This window comes from Triticum urartu, chromosome 5A, assembly GCF_056163025.1.
Source record: "Triticum urartu cultivar PI428250 chromosome 5A, HENAU_Tu73, whole genome shotgun sequence".
NCBI classification, from domain to species: Eukaryota; Viridiplantae; Streptophyta; class Magnoliopsida; order Poales; family Poaceae; genus Triticum; species Triticum urartu.
The window spans coordinates 619,458,127-619,480,410 of record NC_141877.1 but is presented as its reverse complement, the minus strand read 5'-3'; the positions used below and the strand labels follow the sequence as shown (position 1 = coordinate 619,480,410).

General features: G+C 51.5%; 1 protein-coding gene across 1 annotated transcript; it reads left to right on the top strand.

Moving 5' to 3' along the window:
* Nucleotides 1-1,262: 1,262 nt before the first annotated feature.
* Nucleotides 1,263-21,289, top strand: LOC147973430 (uncharacterized). The gene is made up of 3 exons (XM_087524678.1): nucleotides 1,263-1,642; nucleotides 1,739-2,297; nucleotides 20,534-21,289. The coding sequence occupies exons 1-3, from the start codon at nucleotides 1,263-1,265 to the stop codon at nucleotides 21,287-21,289; spliced, it is 1,695 nt and encodes a 564-aa protein (XP_087380804.1).
* Nucleotides 21,290-22,284: the final 995 nt, after the last annotated feature.

The window sequence follows — 22,284 nt, the reverse complement described above, 5'->3', positions numbered from 1 at the left end:
CTGGAAACTTAGTATCTGCAGCAAAGTGTTTAGTAGCAAAGTAATATGATAGTAGTGGCAATGATAATAAAAGGTAACGATAGCAAAAGTAATGTTTTTGGTATTTTGTAGTGATGATAGCAATAGCAACGGAAAAGTAAATAAGCAAAGAACAATATATGGAAAGCTCGTAGGCAATGGATCAGTGATGGAGAATTATGCCGGATGCGGTTCATCATGTAACAGTCATAACCTAGGGTGACACAGAACTAGCTCCAGTTCATCAATGTAATGTAGGCATGTATTCCGAATATAGTCATACGTGCTTATGGAAAAGAACTTGCATGACATCTTTTGTCCTACCCTCCCGTGGCAGCGGGGTCCTTACGGAAACTAAGGGATATTAAGGCCTCCTTATAATAGAGTACCGGAACAAAGCATTAACACATAGTGAATACATGAACTCCTCAAACTACGGTTAACGGATCATAACACATAATAGGTGACTATATACTTGCAAGATAGGATCAAGAACTCTCATATATTGATGAAAACATAATAGGTTTAGATCTGAAATCATGGCACTCGGGCCCTAGTGACAAGCATTAAGCATAGCAAAGTCATAGCAACATCAATCTCAGAACATAGTGGATAGTAGGGATCAAACCCTAACAAAACTAACTCGATTACATGATAGATCCCATCCAACCAATCACCGTCGAGCAAGCCTACGATGGAATTACTCACGCATGGCGGTGAGCATCATGAAATTGGTGATGGAGGATGGTTGATGATGACGATGGCGACGGATTCCCCTCTCCGAAGCCCCGAACGGACTCCAGATCAGCCCTCCCGAGAGGTTTTAGGGCTTGGCGGCGGCTCTGTATCATAAAACACGATGAAATCTTCTCTCTGATTTTTTCTCCCCGAAACACAATATATAGAGTTGGAGTTGGAGTCGGACGAGCTCCAGGGGGCCCATGAGGTAGGGGGCGCGCCCCCACCCTCGTGGACAGGTGGTGGGCCCCCTGGCCTTCATCTTTTGCAGGTATTTTTTATATTTTCTGAAAAGTTGCTCTGTGAAGTTTCAGGTCATTCCGAGAACTTTTGTTTCTGCACATAAATAACACCATGGTAATTCTGCTGAACACATCGTTAGTCTGGGTTAATTCCATTCAAATCATGCAAGTTAGACTCCAAAACAAGGGCAAAAGTGTTTGGAAAAGTAGATACGACGGAGACGTATCAGTAGCTGGGAAGATCTTTTCCCCACGAGCACACCGATGGCGGCATCCACCGCGTGCTCAGACCACTGCCCTCTACTCCTCGCGGATGCAGCTGCTCCTCGCCGTCGCGCCAAGTTCAAATTTGAAAGCTTCTGGCCACACTTCCCGCGCTTCCACGACACGGTCGACCATGCTTGGAGCAGGCCAGTCCACAGCTCCTGTGCTTTCAAGCGGCTGTCCATCAAGATGGCGCGCACTGCAAAAGACCTAAAGATCTGGAGCTCCTCCCTTTTCAGCGATGCTAAGATACAGTTCCACATAGCAACAGAGATCATCATGCGCCTCGACATAGCCCATGAATCCCGCAGCCTCTCCACACCGGAATTCAACCTTCGGCGATTCCTCAAGCAGAGGCTGCTTGGCCTCGCCGCGATTGAGCGAGCGCGCAAGATTCAAGCCTCTCGGCTGACTTGGCTCAAGCTGGGCGACGCGGGAACCAAGTTTTTCCATGCGAAGTTTCATTCATGCTGAAGGAAGAACTACATTCACAGCCTGCTGACGAACAACGGGATCGCCACGTCGCACGAAGACAAGGAAACAACCATTTTCGAACACTTCAACTCCATCCTCGGCTCCAAAGGGGCTCAACCAACAACCATCAACTGGAGCCAACTTCAACTACCCACAATCAGAGGAGGTGGCCTAGATAACCCTTTCTCAGAGGATGAGGTTTGGGAAGTGATCGAGGCCTCGCGGGCGGAAAAGGCTCCATTACTGGACGACTTCATTGGAGTTTTCTTCCGTAGCTGCTGGCAAATCATCAAGCACGACATCATGAGGGTTTTCTACCAGTTCTATTGTATAGCCGGCGACAATCTTGCCACACTCAACTCCACCCTGGTGGTTCTGATCCCAAAGAAGGATGGCGCAACAACAGTTTCAGATTTCAGGGCCATTAGTCTAGTCCACTCTATAGCTAAGCTGATCACCAAGGTCCTCTCCATGGGCCTCTTCAACATCATCGACTCCATCATCTCGCCGGCACAATCTGCCTTCCTGGCAAAGAAGAGCACGCACGACAGTTTTCTCTATGTACAAAGTGCAGTTAGAGCGCTACACAGGAAGAAGACACCAGCACTGCTTATCAAACTAGACATCGCAAAAGCATTTGATAAAATCTCCTGGGAATACTTACTTGAACTACTCCAAGCCCTAGTGTCGGTGTCAAAACCGGCAGATCTCGGGTAGGGGGTCCCGAGCTGTGCGTTTAAGGTGGATGGTAACAGGAGGCAGGGGACATGATGTTTTACCCAGGTTCGGGCCCTCTTGATGGAGGTAAAACCCTACGTCCTGCTTGATTATTCTTGATAATATGAGTAGTACAAGAGTTGATCTACCATGAGATCGGAGAGGCTAAACCCTAGAAGCTAGCCTATGGTATGATTGTATGTTGTCCTACGAACTAAAATCCTCCGGTTTATATAGACACCGGACGGGGCTAGGGTTACACAAGGTCGGTTACAAAGGAGGAGATATACATATCCGTATTGCCTAGCTTGCCTTCCACGCCAAGTAGAGTCCCATCCGGACACGGGATGAAGTCTTCAATCTTGTATCTTCATAGTCCAACAGTCCGGCCAAAGGATATAGTCCGGCTGTCCGGAGACCCCCTAATCCAGGACTCCCTCAGTTGCCCCTGAACCAGGCTTCAATGACGATGAGTCCGGCGCGCAGTGTTGTCTTCGGCATTTCAAGGCGGGTTCCTCCTCCGAATACACAACAGAAGAGTTTGAATACAAGGATAGTGTCCGACCCTGCAAAATAAGTTCCACATACCACCGTATAGAGAATAATATTACCACAAATCTAATCTGCTGACACGTTTTGGCAGCATGACATCATGCCACGGCCCGGTAATTATTTGAACCGTTTTTCTTTAACCAGCCCTGCACATAACGCGAGGCGGTTTCTTGACACGTATTGTCAAAGCAGAGATCGTGTTCCCCTTATTACGGGATTCTCATTAATACGGACGTGGGTAAGCCAACCGTGCCTAGGACTCCTAGATTTTAGGCAAGTCCCAAACGGCCACAAGGAGGACGCTTGATATTCACCCTCTTTATAAAGGGACAAGGCTTTTACTTCTTCCCTCCCGTGCTCAATCGAATCCTTCCCCCGCCTCAAGTTCTAACACCCAAAGCCCAGGTCAGGTGCTTCGGACCTTCAATCATGTCCGGATCCAGCCTTCAAGGCCGGTGGATGCCTTCCTCCGTCACGGAGGAGGATATCAAGAAGTTGAGGGAGGCCAGATACCTGACCGCCAATATTTCGCATAGGCTGCCCGCCCGAGGGCAGATCATCCCTACTCCCGAACCTAATGAGAGCATTGTGTTCGTCTCCCACTTCCTCCGAGGACTACGCCTCGCTTTGGACCCTTTTGTTAGGGGTCTTATGTTCTATTACGGGCTGAATTTTCACGACCTAACCCCGGATTCCCTCCTTCACATCTCGTCATTTATTGTCGTTTGTGAGGCTTTCCTCCGCATTACCCCTCACTTCGGCCTGTGGCTCAAGACCTTTGATGTGAAGCCGAAGATGGTCGAGGGGCAGTACGCAGCGTGCGGAGGTGCTCTAATAAGCAGAATTGTTGGCGCTCCAAGGCCGAAGGGATCCTTTCCAGAGGTGTCCGAATTGTGGCAACGGGAGTGGTTTTATGTCACAGCTCCCCGAAGTGCCAAGTGGGTACCTGCCGCCACCTTCCACTCGGGCCCTCCACCACACCTAATGTCATGGATCAGCAGGGGGCTGAGCTGGGTCCCAGCCAAGGACGTGCCCATACTGCAGAGCCGCATCCGAGATCTCTTTGAGGGAGATTTTAGTCTGGTTGTGGTAATGCAAGTGTCGGTGTCAAAACCGGCGGATCTCGGGTAGGGGGTCCCGAACTGTGCGTCTAGGCCGGATGGTAACAGGAGGCAGGGGACACGATGTTTTACCCAGGTTCGGGCCCTCTTGATGGAGGTAAAACCCTACGTCCTGCTTGATTAATATTGATGATATGGGTAGTACAAGAGTAGATCTACCACGAGATCAGAGAGGCTAAACCCTAGAAGCTAGCTATGGTATGATTGTATGTTGTGATTGTTGTCCTACGGACTAAAACCCTTCGGTTTATATAGACACCAGAGAGGGTTAGGGTTACACAAGGTCGGTTACAAAGGAGGAGATATCCATATACGTATTGCCTAGCTTGCCTTCCACGCCAAGTAGAGTCCCATCCGGACACGAGACGAAGTCTTCAATCTTGTATCTTCTTAGTCTATCAGTCCGGCCAATGGAGATAGTCCGGCTGTCCGAAGACCCCCTAATCTAGGACTCCCTCAGTAGCGCCTGAACCAGGCTTCAATGACGATGAGTCCGGCGCGCAGTATTGTCTTCGGCATTGCAAGGCGGGTTCCTTCTCCGTATACATCAGAAGAATTTGAATATGAGGATAGTATCTGACCCAGCAAAATAAGTTCCACGTACCACCATAGAGAGAATAATATTTTCGCAGATCTAACTTGATGGCTTGTTTTGGCAGCATGACGTTATGTCATGGCCCGGTGATTATTCGAACCATTTCTTTTAACCAGCCCCGCACATAACGCGAGGCAGTTTTTCGACACGTCTTGTCAAAGCAGAGATCGTGTCCCCTTATTACGGGATTCTCATCAATACGGGCGTGGGTTACCCAACCGCGCCATCAATTGCGGCGCTTGGGGGATAAGCGAGTTTTACCAGGCAAGTGGGGACGCTTAGTTTCGTCCACCCATATAAAGGGATAAGGATTCACCTTTCTATCCACGCCTTCTTCCTCCTTTGCTCATCCGTTTTCGCACACTCGAGCTCTAGCGCCCAAGCCCACACTTCCGCCTCAACCTTCTCCAACTATGTCGGAGAGGGAGGCAAGTGGATGGTCTCCTTCGTCACGGAGGGAGACATCAAGAAACTGAGGAGAGCCGGATACCTGCCCGACGACATCGCGCACCGGCTCCCCGATGAGGGGTAGCTCATCCCCACCCCCAAGCCCCATGAGAGGGTAGTATTCCTCACCCATTTCCTCCGCGGACTGGGATTCCCTCTCCATCCTTTCGTCCGGGGGCTCATGTTTTATTATGGCCTGGATTTCCACGATCTGGCCCCGAACTTCATCCTCAACATCTCAGCGTTTATCGTCGTGTGCGAGGCCTTCCTCCACATCAAGCCCCACTTCGGCTTATGGCTGAAGACCTTCAATGTCAAGCCGAAGGTGGTGGGCGGCCGCCAGGCAGAGTGCGGAGGTGCCATGGTGGGGAAGATGCCCAACATAACATGGCTCGAGGGCTCCTTTGTGGAAACCATAAAGGGGTGGCAATCGGGGTGGTTCTATATCACCGAGCCACGCGACCCTGCATGGGCAGCGGCCCCCCGAGTTCCAATATGGCATCCCCACGCGGCTCACCTCCTAGAAAGAGAAGGGCCTGTCTTGGGGTAATTCGAAAGAGCTGACCGGACTCCAAACATGTATTCAAAACATGGTGGATAAGAAGCTCAAGCTTGTCAACATAGTCCAAGTCATGCCCATCCGCCGGATACTCCCGTGCCAACAACGGGAGTTCAACTTGTGGGAGTTCAATCCGGCGCAGCACCGAACTCTGAACAGGCTCTTCGACACAACTCATGAAGACGCCTGGAGGGTGCTGTTCAAAAGTGCTGAGGTCCCCCCCCCTATTACTGAGGATCGCAGATTCAGCGCGAAGCGCCAAGCCAGTGCGGTAAGCTGCTTTACCTTTCACAAGATACTTATTTTTTTTATATAGATTGACTCTATGAAGGATCTAAACTCCCATACCTTTGACGGGACTGGCAGAAGATGGCCGGACAGATCGACTGTCCGGCTCCCTTGCCCGAAGGCCCTGTAGACGCTCTTTTGGCGAAGATGTTGACTCCGGCCCCTTATAAGGTGCCGGAGAAGACCAAGAAGGCCAAGGGAACTCGAAAGAGTTCCCGACGCCAGGCGTCGTCGGACTCACCATCCGATGACTCTACGGCGCACTCTTCCCCCGAAGATGAGGATGAAGAAGAAGAAGAAGAAGAAGATGCTCCCCCACCGACTGGGGGAGACAAGAAAAGGAAGGCCGCCCCAACTGGGGAGGCCGAAGGGTCCAAGAAGGGAAGGACTCTCCTTCCGGACAGTTCCACCGCCGCTGACGAAGGCAAAGACGAGTGGTTGCCCAGGGTCAAGCCCCCGGGGAGATCATAAGTATTCGGATACCAGAGTAACTCATAGGATTCCTTTGTTGCACTGCTTTCCCTAACGCTGAACGCAATTATGCAGGCCGCCACGAGCCAGTATCGATGTATCATCGGACGGCTCCTTGGGCTTGTCGGACATGGATAGCGATCCAGTCCCGATCGCCACCTCCCCTCATCTTGCCGACGATGCTGAGGTGTTGTCTCAAGAGGCACCGGATCGAGGGGAAACAGTCCTAGAGGTGCCTCAAGGCGACCTTCCGGACTTCGGGAGCCGCAGGGACGGGGCCCCCGAGAGCTCCGAGTTCGGCCCTCAGCCGAACATCGTGCCGGACCCTCCAGCGGTTCCGGGCTCGGGCAGGCGGCCTCCTTCTAGGAGGGGCAAGAAGCCTGTGCCAGTGACCTCTGTCCATCCAGAGGCATCGGACAATCTGCTGGAAGCGCTTCGCAGCGCTTCCATCGACGAGGAGCACCGCACTATCATGAGTGCGGTGATCCAGAAGGTTCAGTTCGCCAAGAGCGGATTGACTGAAGCCTCTGCCAGCCTTCTAACAGGCTTTGAGGTAAGTGTTTTAAAATGTAGTAGAAATTTTACCGCATAGACAGTAGCCCCTGATGCTTTGTTCGGTGTTCACAGAGGATCAAATAATATCGCAGGAGTCTAATATAAGTATGTCAATATGCGTATGCAGGCTTCGCTGCTGGTGTCCGCCGCACTGACTGCGGAGGTCGTCGTACTAAAGCAGGACCTCAAGGGGTCCAGGAAAGAGCTCGGCCTTGCCAAGAGGCAGCTCGAGGAGAACAAGGGTAAGTAATACCCTGTCTATAGAAATGTATATATAAAAAAGGACGCGATTGCAAAATGACAGGATCATTGTATGTTTGCCAGGGGCCACGACCGAGGTGGCGACCCTGAAGGAAGTGCTAACCGAGGCCGAAGATAAAGCGGCCAAGGAGCGCACCGAGCGAGAGAAGCACGAGGCTCGGGTGGGCGAGGTGCAGCAAGAGCTCCAGGCTCTTGTGGCAAAGCACGAGGCGTTGGAGCTTGACTCCAAGACGCGGGAGTCTGAGCTTGCCGCGGCCCTCGAGAGTGTAAAAAGTGCCAAGGCCGAAGCCCAAAAGGCCCTCCAAGAGATCAACGCGATGAAGAAGATAGAGGCGGGTAAGGCTTTCTATATGCAAAGCAAGCATGTAAAAGGAAATTATCGATTACTTACCCGGATCCGAGCTCTTCAGGAGCATTCACAGATTTGCCCTGCAGTGTGTCCGATGCCACACAATTTTACCAGGCCGAGGACGGAAGCTTGACGGAGAAGCTGTTCTGGTCTCAGTATGCTGAGGCCGAACATTCGGTGCCAGTGAGTGACCAACTGAAGCAGATGGTCGAGCTGCACAAGGCGGCCGATTAGGCCATGAAGAGCTTTATAGTCCGGCTGTGGCCTGGCGACGCCCTTTCGAACAGCTTCTTCGGCCTGGTGAGGCGGCTTGTGGATGCCTGCCCACGGCTGGAGGTCGTCAAGCGATCTGTCTGCTTTGAAGGTGCACGCCGGGCTTTCGCCCGTGTGAAATTGCAATGGATCAAGCTAGACGTCGTGAAGCTGATCAAGGAGGGGCCGCCGGAGGGCAAGGAGCACCGCCACCCCGAGATGTACTACGAGGGTGTTCTGCCGGGTGCCCGTCTTATCGCGGATGAGTGTTCAAAAGATGTAATATTTGAGTAAACTTGCTCGTTTTATCCTGTATTTATGAAAACTTGTTTCATATGCGCTATGCAACGCTTGTTTGAATTTAAAATATTACCTTTTGTTTGGCTATTTATCCAATCTGAGAGATGGCTAGCCCTCGGCTTCTGCCCCCATGCCACGAGTGCTGGGTGTTCGGGATAAACCTGAGCACTCTTGTTCCCATGTTTGGGTCCTTCGAGGGAGGTGGTCAGCACAATGAACAAGGCAACTGGACTAATAATGCTTTATCACTCCCACTTAGCCATAGAATTCTATAATTTTAAATTTCGGCGAAGCCCCTGGTATTTGGAAGGCCGAATTCGGGGCGTGATACACGCCTTTAATCCGGACAGGGCCGGCCCCTCGCCCTAAGCGGCATAAGTCTTTAGGGACTCGAAAAACCTCGCCGAACAACGACCAGTCTCTCGCCTTATCATGACAGTCAGTTTTAGCTTTCTCTACTGAGGTGCTAAGCCCGGCAGAACCGGGGCACAATCGCAGTATTTCTCCTAGCGCTACCTTAGCCGATAGAGCGGAACATAAGGTACCAAAACATAGGAGCCGGGCAAACCCAACATTTGACCAAAGACATGATTCGGAGCTGATGCATATAATGCTATAAGTTTGGGGTGCCGCACTTGTGAAAGTGTTCGGACTTTTCACACCACATTGTGGGGTACGTAAGCCCCTGGTGTATTGGCCGTACTAGAGTGTACGGTTGCAAGGCGTCATTAATGAACACACACACACACATATATATATAGAACAAAAATGCAATAATAGTCGTAATGTCATGCGTTGTTTATTAAAAAACTGCATTAAAGCAGAGTGATACAGATAGTGCGATAAGCAAAGAGTAGGACTAAGTCCCTTCCAAGGCAAGCTGAGGAGTGATATGAAATCGTTATTGTAATCGACCTGGGAATTCCGCGGTATGATGTAGCTGTCTGCCTCCTTGGTTGCTGCATCATGTGTTCGGCAATAGTGCTGCTGGACAGTGTTTCCAGAGATTAAGGTCCTGAAAAAAAAAGAAAAATAACCAAACGGGAAGCCCCTAGTGTGGTTTAGGCCGCGTTTTGGGGCGTGCCGCAGTTGTGCCCCCCTCCCCACCTGTGCCCATGGTATTTTTAATGCGTAATTATGTACGCGCGGCACGAGTTTTGCCGCTGGGCTAGGATTGGGGTGGACGCCATATTGCTACGCGAGCTTAGATCGCGCCAGGCGGTCTATTTGTCGATTGCCCCGAGCGCGCTTGAAGGTGTCCGGGCTTTGAAGCGCCGAACTGGTTGATTGCCTTGAGAGGTTGCTTTGCGCTTTTGCTGCGAGGGCCGCGGTGTGCTCCTCTGTTCGGAGAGAGCGCTCTGTGTTTCCATTGAATGTAATAACTCCGCGAGGTCCTAGCATCTTGAGCTTGAGGTATGCATAATGCGGTACCGCATTGAATCTAGCGAATGCGGTTCGCCCGAGCAGCGCGTGATAACCACTGCGGAACGGGACTATATCGAAGATTAACTCTTCACTTCGGAAATTATCCGGGGATCTGAAGACCACTTCCAGTGTAACTGAGCCTGTGCAATGGGCCCCTACACCTGGAATGACGCCCTTAAAGGTCGTTTTTGTGGGTTTGATCCTTGAGGGGTCCATACCCATTTTGCGCACTGTGTCCTGATAAAGCAGGTTCAGGCTGCTGCCGCCGTCCATAAGGACTCGAGTGAGGTGAAATCCGTCGATGATTGGGTCTAGGACCAGTGCGGCGAATCCGCCATGACGGATAGTAGTGGGGTGGTCCCTGCGATCGAAGGTGATCGAACAGGAGGACCAGGGGTTGAACTTTGGGGCGACTGGCTCCAACGCATATACGTCCCTGAGCGCACGCTTCCACTCCCTCTTGGAGATGTGGGTTGCGTATATCATGTTCACCGTCCGCACTTGCGGGGGAAACCTCTTCTGTCCTCCGGTATGCGGCTGCCGGGGCTCCTCCTTGTCATCGCTATGCAGCCCTTGTCCTTGTTTTCAGCAATTAACTTGCCGGCATGCTTGAACACCCAACAATCCCTGTTGGTGTGATTGGCTGGCTTGTCTGGAGTGTCGTGTATTTGACACGAGCGATCGAGTATACGGTCCAAGCTGGACGGACCCGGCGTACTTTGTTTGAATGGCTTTTTCCGCTGACCGGGTTTAGAGCCTTTGAATCTGGCATTGACTGCCGTATCCTCAGTATTTTTGCTGTTAATGCGGCGCTTATGCTTGTTGCGACGTGACCTGCTATTGTCGTCCTTGGTATCTGAGGTACCATGGTTCTTTGATATGTTATTACTGCGAGCCAGCCAGCTGTCTTCTCCCGCACAAAAGCAGGTCATGAGCGTCGTGAGAGCTGCCATAGATTTCAACTTTTCCTGACCAAGGTGCCGGGCTAGCCACTCGTCCCGGATGTTGTGCTTGAAAGCCGCTAAGGCCTCCGCATTTGGACAGTCGATGATTTGATTTTTCTTTGTAAGGAATCGAGTCCAGAATTGCCTGGCCGACTCTTCTGGCTGCTGAATTATGTGGCTCAAGTCATCGGCGTCTGGTGGTCGCACATAGGTGCCCTGAAAGTTGTCGAGGAATGCGGCTTCCAGATCTTCCCAACAGCTAATGGAGTCCGCTGGCAAGCTGTTAAGCCAATGCTGCGCTGGTCCTTTGAGCTTTAGTGGGAGGTATTTGATGGCGTGTAAGTCATCACCGCGGGCCATGTGGATGTGGAGGAGGAAGTCCTCAATCCATACTGTGGGATCTGTTGTGCCGTCGTATGATTCAATGTTTACAGGTTTGAAACCTTCTGGGAATTGATGTTCCATTACTTCGCATGTGAAGCATAAGGGGTGTGCGGAGCCTCTGTATTGGGCTATATCTCGACGCAGCTCGAATGGGTCTTGCCCGCTGTGTTCGGCCCGGCCGGATTTGCTTTTACTGTATTCGGTGTGACGTTTGTCGTCTCGCGGAGTGGTGCGCCCTCGTGATCCATAGATCGATCTTGAATGCTTTGCCTTGTCCTCCAATATGTCTCGCAGGTCTGGCGTATCTCCCCATGCCTTTTTATTTGAATGGCGTTGGGGTGGAGGCTGAGCTTTTGGCTGGAATGCCTCTCTATCGCGGCCACAAGGTGGCCGATCAGCCGTATCATACGCTTCTTCCTCCAGTCGGGGTAGTAACCTGCGCCTTGGGTAACTCTTGGAGGGGCGCTCGAGTTTATATTCCTCGGCTGCGAGGACTTCAGTCCATTTGTCAGCTAGCAGATCTTGATCAGCTTGAAGCTGCTGCTGCTTTTTCTTTAGGCTATTTGCCATGGCCATAAGCTGGCGCTTGAAGCGCTCTTGTTCGACAGGATCCTCTGGAACGGTGAATTCATCATCGCCGAGGCTTGCCTCGTCTTCGAAGGGGGGGATGTAATTGTCATCCTCCTCCTCTCCATCCGCCGCTCTCTCAGGAGAGCTGGCTCCTTCATCCTCCTGCTCTAAATCTTGCTAGAGGGGATTGTTGTTGTTTTCAGCACTATCTGGAGTATTATTATCTCCTGTGCCGGTATCACCACTTTTGCTTTGGCGGGACTTAGAGCGGCACCGCTGACGTCGGCGCTTGGGTTGCTTCTTGGAGGGGTCATCCTTCTCTATCCCGTCGCCATTGCCTTCGTTGGGTGTATCCACCATGTATATGTCATATGACGAGGTGGCTTTCCAGTGCCCTATAGGTGCTGGTTCATTTTCGTCTCCTACATCGTCGTTCATACCGTCGATGTCTTCGGAGTCGAAGTCGAGCATGTCGGTTAAATCATCGACAGTGGCTATGAAGTGGGTGGTGGGTGGGCGTCGAATTTCTTTGTCGTCCGCATCCCAATCCTGTTGGCCATAATCCGGCCAGGGTTCTCCTGACAAAGAGAGAGACCTTAGTGAATTCAGAATGTTGCCGAAGGGCGAGTGCTGAAAGATATCCGCGGCGGTGAATTCCATGATCGGTGCCCAATCGGATTCGATTGGCAGGGGCGCGGGCGGTTCGGAGTCAGGAAAAGAGTCCGGCACCTGGGAGTCACAGGCTGCGCAGAGGATTATGCTGGTGTTTAGCTCGATCGCCGTCAAGATTGCAGCCCCTGAGGCGGTGTCTAGCCACCCGTCCTCGATTGGCGCAGTTGGCTCCGAGCTAAGGGTCAGAGCTGATGCGGGTGCGGCCTTTGGGGTACTGTTTGGCGGCAGAGCTAGGTCATACCCATCGAGACAGTGCGACGCGCCCGGCTGTGGCTCAAATCCGTCGAAGATCAAGTCTCCGCGAACGTTGGTCGTGTAGTTCAAACTTCCAAATCTAGCCTGATGGCCAGGGGCGTAGCTTTCAATCTGCTCCAGATGGCCAATCGAATTAGCCCGCAGTGCAAAGCCGCCGAATACGAAGATCTGTCCGGGGAGAAAAGTCTCACCCTGGACCGCATCACTGTCGATGATTGTAGGAGCCATCAAGCCTAACGGCGATGACACAGAGGAACTCTTAATGAAAGCACCAATGTCGGTGTCAAAACCGGCGGATCTCGGGTAGGGGGTCCCGAACTGTGCGTCTAGGCCGGATGGTAACAGGAGGCAGGGGACACAATGTTTTACCCAGGTTCGGGCCCTCTTGATGGAGGTAAAACCCTACGTCCTGCTTGATTAATATTGATGATATGGGTAGTACAAGAGTAGATCTACCACGAGATCAGAGAGGCTAAACCCTAGAAGCTAGCCTATGGTATGATTGTATGTTGTGATTGTTGTCCTACGGACTAAAACCCTTCGGTTTATATAGACACCGGAGAGGGTTAGGGTTACACAAGGTCGGTTACAAAGGAGGAGATATCCATATACGTATTGCCTAGCTTGCCTTCCACGCCAAGTAGAGTCCCATCCGGACACGAGACGAAGTCTTCAATCTTGTATCTTCTTAGTCTATCAGTCCGGCCAATGGAGATAGTCCGGCTGTCCGGAGACCCCCTAATCCAGGACTCCCTCAGCAAGTCATGCTGGTTCGTCAAGACCAGCCTTGCAAACGCCGGCCCCTCCGCATGTGGGAATTCAACCCGGAAGGACCGCGCACTATTCAGAATTTCCTCGGCCTGACGCGCGAGGAGATGTACAAATCGTTCTTCGGACCCCAAATAGAGTGTCCGGACACTACCGAGGACGTGGGCCTGAGCAGCAACCGCACTGCGGCCCAAGTAAGTAATCCCATGGCCGAACACACTGTCCTTTTCTTTATCATGACATCATTCTGAAGAATCGCTCTTTGACCAGGACTGGATAACAAAGGTGAAGATGATCCGGTGTTCGGCCCCCCTTCCTGAAGGCTTGGACAATCCGGTGCTGGAAAAGATGCTCGAGCCAGCACCTTGCCTGGTGCCCTCAAAGGAAGATGAAGGGAGGAATGAAGAGGGCGAAAGCGGGCCTCCACCGCTACCTATTCCAACCGAGGGAATGAGCACCTCCGTGAGGGAGGACAACCTAGGGGAAGAATCTGACATTCTCTCGCCCCGGGGAAGGAAGAGGACTACCTCTGAAGATCCGGAAACCAAGGTTTCCAAACAGGAGAAGAAATCTCCACCAGAGGGTCCTGCCCCGAAGGGTGCTCTTGCCGCACAATGTCCGCGCGGGGATCAGCCCTCTAACGAGCTGTAAGTAATCAAAAAGTACTTAATAGTGAAGATATCCTACCTTACTTCTAAGGAAAATAACTGAAGCATTTATCTTGTAGTTCGGATCTTAGCCCTTCTCAGCAGAGCTCGTCTTCGGGGGATCTTCTCCCGGAGATGATGGAAAGTGAAACGCCTCCCCCGGACTCCCCAACTCAAGAAGCGGGCGACCTTGAAGTGTCGTTGCGGAGGGTCTCTCTGGATCCGGCGAGGCCAGAAGATAATCCTATGGCCACCCGAAGTCCCCAGTATCCGGCTCTTGAAGAGAGCAACTGAAAGAGTCCGGCACCGTCTGGTATGCGGTCGGACGTACTGAGGGATCTGCTAGAGCGAGCGACTATCTCAGAAGAGCACCGTAAGTTGATGGGTACGGTGGTTGAAAGGATTTCGTCCGCCGAAAGCGGGTTGCATGAAGCTTTTATCAGTCTACTGACGGGTTTTGAGGTACATGAAATGATGTACATTTTTGACAGTACCACACATTTTAAGGTGTGCCCTGTGTAGATAGTAGCCCCTGAGACTCTGGTTGTCGTCGAGAACGGCGGCAAACAGAGGATCATAGTCCCAGGTAATAACCAAACCGCCTTTATGTGCAGGTGGTTGAAGCTCCGGTGGCTAGCCGGACTGATGGGTTTGCCGGACTAAAGCGGCAACTGGATGCGGCAGATGTCGACATTGTGCTTGTCAACAAGCGGCTTGACGAGGCACATGGTGAGTGATTTTTCTAGTGATCGTCACATAATGAGAGCAGCATGATGCCAGTATCTTTAATATGTTGGGACTGCAGATGGAGCTGCCACCGTGGAGGCCCTTCGGGCGGAGCTTGCCCAAGCCAAGGAGCAAGCCAGGAGTAGTAATGTGGCCGCTTTAAAGGCAGCCAAAGAGTTAAGAGCCGAAAAGGCCGCGCATTGCGAGAGCAAAGAAAAAATGGCCGAGATGGCCGTAAAGTTAAAAGACACTGCCGACCGTTGCCAGCTTCTTGAAGAAGAAAACTGGGCGAAGGCGACCGACCGTTGCCAGCTTCTTGAAGAAGAAAACTGGGCGAAGGCGACGGACCTGGAAAAGGCCACGATGGCGACCAAAGACACCCGCTCTACGATGAGAGCGAAGGAGGAGCTGCGTCAAGCCGGGGATATCTGGAGATCCTCAGTATGCCCCTCTAGACCGGCTGTGGAGTTCGGCGGATGCATATCTGGACTTGGCGGCGAGTGCTGTCGATGCGGCTGAATACTTCCGAGATCAAACAGATCGTGAAGTGGACAAACTATTCTGGTCACAATTTAATGTTCCAAAGCGTCCGCTTCCATTGACTGATCGGCTTGCCGAATGGGCCGAGCTGAATAGATGGTCCGGACTCGCCATGAGGTCTGTTGTGGATCATTTGTGGCCGAAAAGGCCAAAGCCGAGCAGCTATTTTATTTTGGTGCAACAGTTCCTTGGTGCAGTGACGCGCATTAATGCGATGAAGAGGTCGGCGTGCATAGAAGGCTCGCGGATGGCCCTTGCCCGTGTCAAAACGTACTGGGCGGAGATGGATGCCACCACTGTCGCGGCGCAGGGTTCGGCCATAGGCCGAGTTGCCGCCGAGCACTATTTTGAAGAAGTTCTTGAAGGCACTCGTTCGATAGAGGCCCAGTGCTCGAAGAATATTATGTTTGAATGACATGTATTCCCATTGTAAAAACAATGTTTTATTAAGTTTATCAAGGCTGTATTTATACTTTTGCCCAAAAGTATTATGATGCCTCCTGTGCGGCCGTTTGTGTATATATGTATATAACCTGAAAGATTGCAGTCGTCGGCTTCAGCCCCCACGCATAGAATGCGGGGGTGTTCGCAGAAGACGCATGTTCACACTTGATCCAACGTCTTGGTCCATTAAGGAGGTGATAGCGCAGCGAACTAGGCAACCGGACTATAATGCTTTAAAACTTTCACTTAGCCAGAGGAGTTTGACGGTGGGGCTACTATATAGCCCCTGGTGGCTCCGCACTCATCCGAATTCGGGGTGCGTACATGTCTGGCCGGGAAACGGCCCTTCGTTAAGGCGGAGGAATCCCGAAGATTCCAATAGGTCATCGAGTGGTTGACCAGTCTCACGCTATATCATGACAGTCAGTTTTCGGCTTTCTCTACTGAGGTGCTCGGCCGGATGAACCAAGGCACAATCGCAGTAGTTCTCCTGGTGTCGCCTTAGCCGATAGAGTGGAACGTAAGGTAGCAAAACACAGGAGCCGGGCAAACCCAACATTTGACCAAAGACATGATTCGGAGCTGATGCATATAAGGCCAAACTCGCGACGCCGAACACTCCCTAAGGTATTTGGTCTTTATGGTGTAAACCGGGCCTAAACAGTGCCCTTTGTAATAAGCCCCTGGTGTCCAGGTACGTGCAATATTCTGACGTGGCCACATGCCAATACGTCAGCATCCTTCTCAATTGTACTGAGAATCTGAGGGATGTGTATCAACAAGAGACAGTAAAAAAGGTTTACGCAGGGTCTTAATCTAAAAAGAATCCTTGGAACGAGTCCCTACTACACGTCTGCGCCTGTGTCTCCGTTGTGCCGTATCCTGGACGGGTGTAGCACGATGGTCATCTGTAAAAGAGAGGAACTTAGTTGAAAAGTTTGTTGTGCAAAAAGGTAGGTTGTACTAAAGAAAATATGTACAGTTCAAGATGAGTAAAGTTTAGCCTAATTGCCACTTGTTTATGCGCGTTTAGCCCCTTGTATTGTAATAAGGGTATAGCCATCAAACCTGTATCAATTACATATAACTGCGCCGGACTCGTCTAACCACGTCCGTGGTTTTAGCGACCTGTCAGATGCTTCAGTTGGTGAGGCCGTTTAGTGTGCGGCTGCCAAGGCAGCCGCACGGTCTTCCCGTGCAAGGAATGCTCAATGTTTGCATTTACCGTAATGATGCCGCGTGGACCGGGCATCTTAATCATAAGAGAAGCGTAATGCGGAATTGCGTTAAAGCAAGCGAAAGCTTCGCGCCCGATAGCGCTTGATAGCCACTTTGGAACGGAGCAATGTGGAAGGTTAGCTTTTCGCTGCAGAAGTTATCGGGAAAGCCGAATATAACCTCTAGTAGCAGGGAGCCCGTGTAATGGGCTTCTGGGCCTGGCGTTACTCCTTTAAAGGTAGTATTGCTATGGCTAATTTTCGTTGGGTCTATCCCCATGTTGCATACTGTGTCCTGATATATCAGGTTTAAACTGTTGCTGACGTCCATCAGAACTCGTGTGAAGTGGTATCCGTCGATTACTGGGTCTAGTACCAAGGCAGCCCATCCTGCATGTCAGACACTTGTTGACTAATCCCGATGGTCAAAAGTGATCGGTTGGGACGACCAGTGGCAGGATTCCGCCATGATAGGCCCTGGGGTATATGTCTCTGGGAGTGCCGCGTTGTTTCTCCCCTTTATTACGTGTAACACGTTGATTGTTTTGACTTCTGGTGGGAATTTCTTCTGTTCCCCAATGCTTTGCTTGCGAGGCTCGTCCTCGTCTTCGCTTGGTGTATCCTGCCCCTTATGTTCGGCGTTGAGCTTGCCGGACTGCTTGAAGACCCAACATTCTCTATGGGTATGATTTGCAGGTTTGTCGGGGGTACTATGTATCTGACATATTTGGTCTAGAATCGTGTTTAGGCTGGACAGTTCATCTCTGTTGCCTTTGGAGGGCGGCTTTTGCTGACCTGGCCGGGAGCTTCTGAATCCGGTGTTTACCGTCGTGCTCTTTGGGCTGTCTTCTTTATTCCGGCGCTTGTTTTTGCTGCATCGTGATTTCTCATTTTTGTCCCTGACTTCGGATGTACTTGGGTTGCTGGTGCCGCATCGGGCTAACTAGATGTCCTCGCCCGCGCAAAAGCTGGTCATGAGGCTTGTTAATGTTGCCATTGTTCTCGGCTTTTCTTGGCCGAGGTGTCTGGCGAGCCATTCGTCTCGAATGCTGTGCTTGAAAGCTGCTAAGGCTTCAGCGTCCGGACAGTCTACTATTTGGTTCTTCTTGGTGAGGAACATGTTCCAAAGCTTTCGGGCTGACTCTCCGGGCTGTTGAGTTATATGACTTAAATCATCTGCATCCAGTGATCGGACATAAGTCCCTTGAAAATTTGCCAGAAAGGCGTCTTCGAGCTCTTCCCAGCTTCCAATGGAGTTTTCGGGGAGGCTTTTAAGCCAGTGCCGAGCTGGCCCTTTGAGCTTGAGGGGTAAGTACTTGATGGCGTGGAGATCGTCTCCTCGAGCCATGTGGATATGGAGGATATAGTCCTCAATCCAGACCCCAGGGTCTGTTGTTCCGTCGTACGCCTCTATGTTTACGGGTTTGAATCCCTATGGAAACTCATGGTCCAGCACCTCATCGGTGAAACATAGGGGGTGTGTGGCACCCCTGTATTTGGGTGTACCGTGGTGTTCGGATGTTTTTTGTGTTGTATTGCATACTGGAGCGCGCTTGCGTGGCCCGTATATGGATCTGGTTGCGCCGTCCTTTTGATGCGAGCCCTCGCGTGGATTGCGTACTAGCTTATGTGCGGCGTCGCTTGCCACTCTATATTGGCCACGAAGTCGTCTATCCGACCGGATGGCCATTTTGTTTTCTAATTGCGGGGGATCTAAGGCCTCCTCGTCGAATTCGGGTAGCAACTTTTGCTTCGGGTAGCTCTTGGCGTGACGATTACCGCCATACTTCGCCGCAGTGTTGAGTACTTCACTCCATCTGATTCTGAGTGTGTCTTGTGCAGCCCTGAGCCTTTGCTTCAGCTTTTTCAGACTCCTCGCAGTGGCAACAAGCCTTTGATGGGCATTCTGTTGCTCCGGGCGCCTGTCCGGTGTGATGTCATCCGGACTGTTATCTTCGACGGAGTCGGGTTGTTCGGTTTGATTCTCCGTGTTGCCCTGGTCGGGCGATGGTTCACCCTGCTCATCGCTGGGTCTATATGACCGTTGTTTCTGCCGAGGCGGGATTTGGAGCGGCGCTTACGCCGCCGCTTTGACTGCTTCTCGACGGAACAACCCTTCGTTGCATCCTTCCGTTCCTCGTCATCATTTTCTTTGGGTGTGTTCACCATGTATGCATCATATGATGAAGTGGGCGTCCAGTGCCCTGTGGGCAGTGGTTCCTGTTCGTCTCCTGCATCGTCGTCCATACCGTCGATGTCTTCGGAGTCGAGGTCGAGCATGTCGGTCAAATCTTCAACAGTGGCTACTAAGTGGGTGGTGGGTGGGCGGCAAATTTCTTCGTCATCCGCACCCCAATCCTGCCGGACATAGTTCGGCCGGGACTCTCCTGACAAGGAGAGAGACCTTAATGTGTTCAGTATGTCGCCGAAGGGCGAGTGCTGAAATATACCCGCGGAGGTAAACTCCATGATCGACGCCCAGTCGGATTCGATAGGCACGGGCGCAGGCGGTTCGGAATCCGTGGCCGAGGAAGGATCCGGCTGTGTGGCATCACGGCTCTCGTGAAGGGTAAGGTCGATATTCGGCTCGATTGCCGCTGAGGATGCGGCCTCCGTGGCGGGGTCTATCCACCCGTCCATGGATGGCGCAACTGGTTCCGAATTGAGGGTCGGAGCGGTTGTCGGCGCGATCTCCTGGACACTGTCTGATGGCAGAGCTAAATCATGCTCATCGTGACCGCGTGGCGCACTAGGCAGGGGCTCGAATCCGTCGAAGATCAAGTCTCCGCGGATATCGGCCGTGTAGTTTAAGCTTCCAAGCCTGACCTGATGGCCAGGGGCGTAACTCTCGATCTGCTCCAGATGGCCAAGCGAGTTGGCCCGCAGTGCGAAGCCGCCGAATACAAAGATCTGTCCGGGGTGAAAGGTGTCACCCTGGATTGTATCGCTATCGATGATCGAAGGATCCATCGAGCCTAACGGCGGCGATACAGAGGAACTCTCAATGAAAGCACCAATGTCGGTGTCAAAACCGGCGGATCTCGGGTAGGGGGTCCCGAACTATGCGTCTAAGGCGGATGGTAACAGGAGGCAGGGGACACGATGTTTTACCCAGGTTCGGGCCCTCTTGATGGAGGTAAAACCTGACGTCCTGCTTGATTATTCTTTATAATATGAGTAGTACAAGAGTTGATCTACCACGAGATCGGAGAGGCTAAACCCTAGAAGCTAGCCTATGGTATGATTGTATGTTGTCCTATGGACTAAAACCCTCCGGTTTATATAGACACCGGAGGGGGCTAGGGTTACACAAGGTCGGTTACAAAGGAGGAGATATACATATCCGTATTGCCTAGCTTGCCTTCTACGCCAAGTAGAGTCCCATCCGGACATGGGAGGAAGTCTTCAATCTTGTATCTTCATAGTCCAACAGTCCGGCCAAAGGATATAGTCCGGTTGTCTGGAGACCCCCTAATCCAGGACTCCATAGACCCTCTGCATCGGCTCCTCCAATGCGCCATGGAGCTAGGCGAGCTTGACTCACTACCAGGCAGGGATCTATCGCCGCGGGCAAGCCTCTATGCAGACGACGCCATCATCTTTGCCAACCCAATGAAAGAAGAGATTGATACGCTCATGAACATCATCCACGACTTCGGACATGCTTCAGGACTAAAAGTGAATATGCTGAAATCTTCAGTCACTACCATAAGATGTGACCACATTGACCTATAGCAGGTGCTTCAGAACTTTGGAGGAAAACATGATCACTTCCCCCTGCGCTACCTTGGGCTGCCAGTCACCATCTCCAGGCTACGGATTGTGCATCTGCAGTTCATTTTGGACAGAATCAGAGCTCGACTGGCAGACTGGAAAGGACGTCTCTTATCCATTGCAGGGAGGAGAGTTCTTGTCAGAAGCGTGTTGAGTGCACTACCAACCTTTGCCCTGACTGTTCTGAAGGTGCCAAAGAAGATTCTGGCCGAAGTGGACAAGATCAGACGATGTTTCCTATGGTCTCAAGATGAAGAGATCAGCGGCGGGAAGTGCAAAGTAAGCTGGCCGGTGGTGTGCACTCCGATCGACAACGGTGGCCTCGGCATCTCAAACCTGCACCTATTCAGCCGTGCACTCGGGCTTAGGTGGCTCTGGTTCTCTTGGATCACACCCAACAGACCCTGGGTTGGCATGCAGCTACCATGTGACCAAGGAGACAAAGACCTTTTCAATGCTTCAACAACGGTGACACTGGGAGATGGGAAGATGGCGAGCTTCTGGGACAGCTCCTGGACCGGTGCAGGAGCACTAAAATTGGAATTCCCCGAGCTCCACAAGCACTCAAGGAGAAAGAATAGGACAGTCCATGCAGCAATCCTCAATGAAAATTGGATCCTGGACCTTGCCCATGGAAACACTCAACATCTCTGGCCGGAAGTGATCCGTCTGAACAGATGGCTCATCTCGAGAAACCTAAGTCTAAATGAGCAGCTGTGAGACACCATTCAGTGGAAGCACACGGCCTCGGGTTCCTTCTCCACCAGTTCGGCATACTGCCAATTCCAAGGAATGATCAAGACCAGTTTCAGAAAGATGCCTTGGCAAGCATGGGCACCGGCACGGCTCAAGTTTATGGTCTGGCTACTCATCAAAAACAGGCTTTGGTGTAACGACCGGCTACAGAGAAGAGGATGGCCAAATGAGTATTTCTGCCAATTCTGCCTCAGAAACTTGGAAACCTCGCACCATTTGTTTTGGCAGTGCCCCTTCTCATTAGCAATCTGGGAAAAAACTGCTCGACGACGCGGATGCACCTCCCTGCACCCCACAGTTTGGCAGCACAAGAACAAGGCCGTGGAGATCATTGCAGAGATGATCAGCAAAGCCGCACATGAACACAAGAAGGGCATCAAGACAATGATCATTCTGCTACTGGGAAACATTTGGCAGCAGCGCAACGAATGCACTTTCAGGCATAAGATAGCAAATCATACAGAAACACTAGCGAGCATCACAAGAACCGTCGAGCTATGGCGCCAAGCAGGAGCGACACACCTAGAGCACCCTTTCTGGGACCCCCCCCCCCTGAGAGATTTTCTACCAGCGTAGCCAAGGGCTATTTGTGTTTTCTTTTCAGTTTCTTCTTCTTCTCTCCTTGATCGCTCGATCAAACACCACCTTTCAATGTTTTCCCGCCTGCTTATTTCAATATATGCCAGCCAGCAGCTGGTCCGTTCAAAAAAAAGAAAGAAAGAGCTCTCATCACACGCCTGCCGATGGACACGTATTGTATAAGTATACTACAGAACAAAGAGGAAGAGCGGTTGTTGTTGTTGTTGTTTTAGGAAGAGCAGTCGGTCCAAGCTCGTAGGGAGAGTACAGTACTAAAATGCAAGATAGCAAAAAAAACAAAAGTATTAGTAAAAACATTTAGCCAATTAGATGGCTATGTAGGTAGCAAGAAAAATGATGGCAGCATTCTTTGCCTTTCT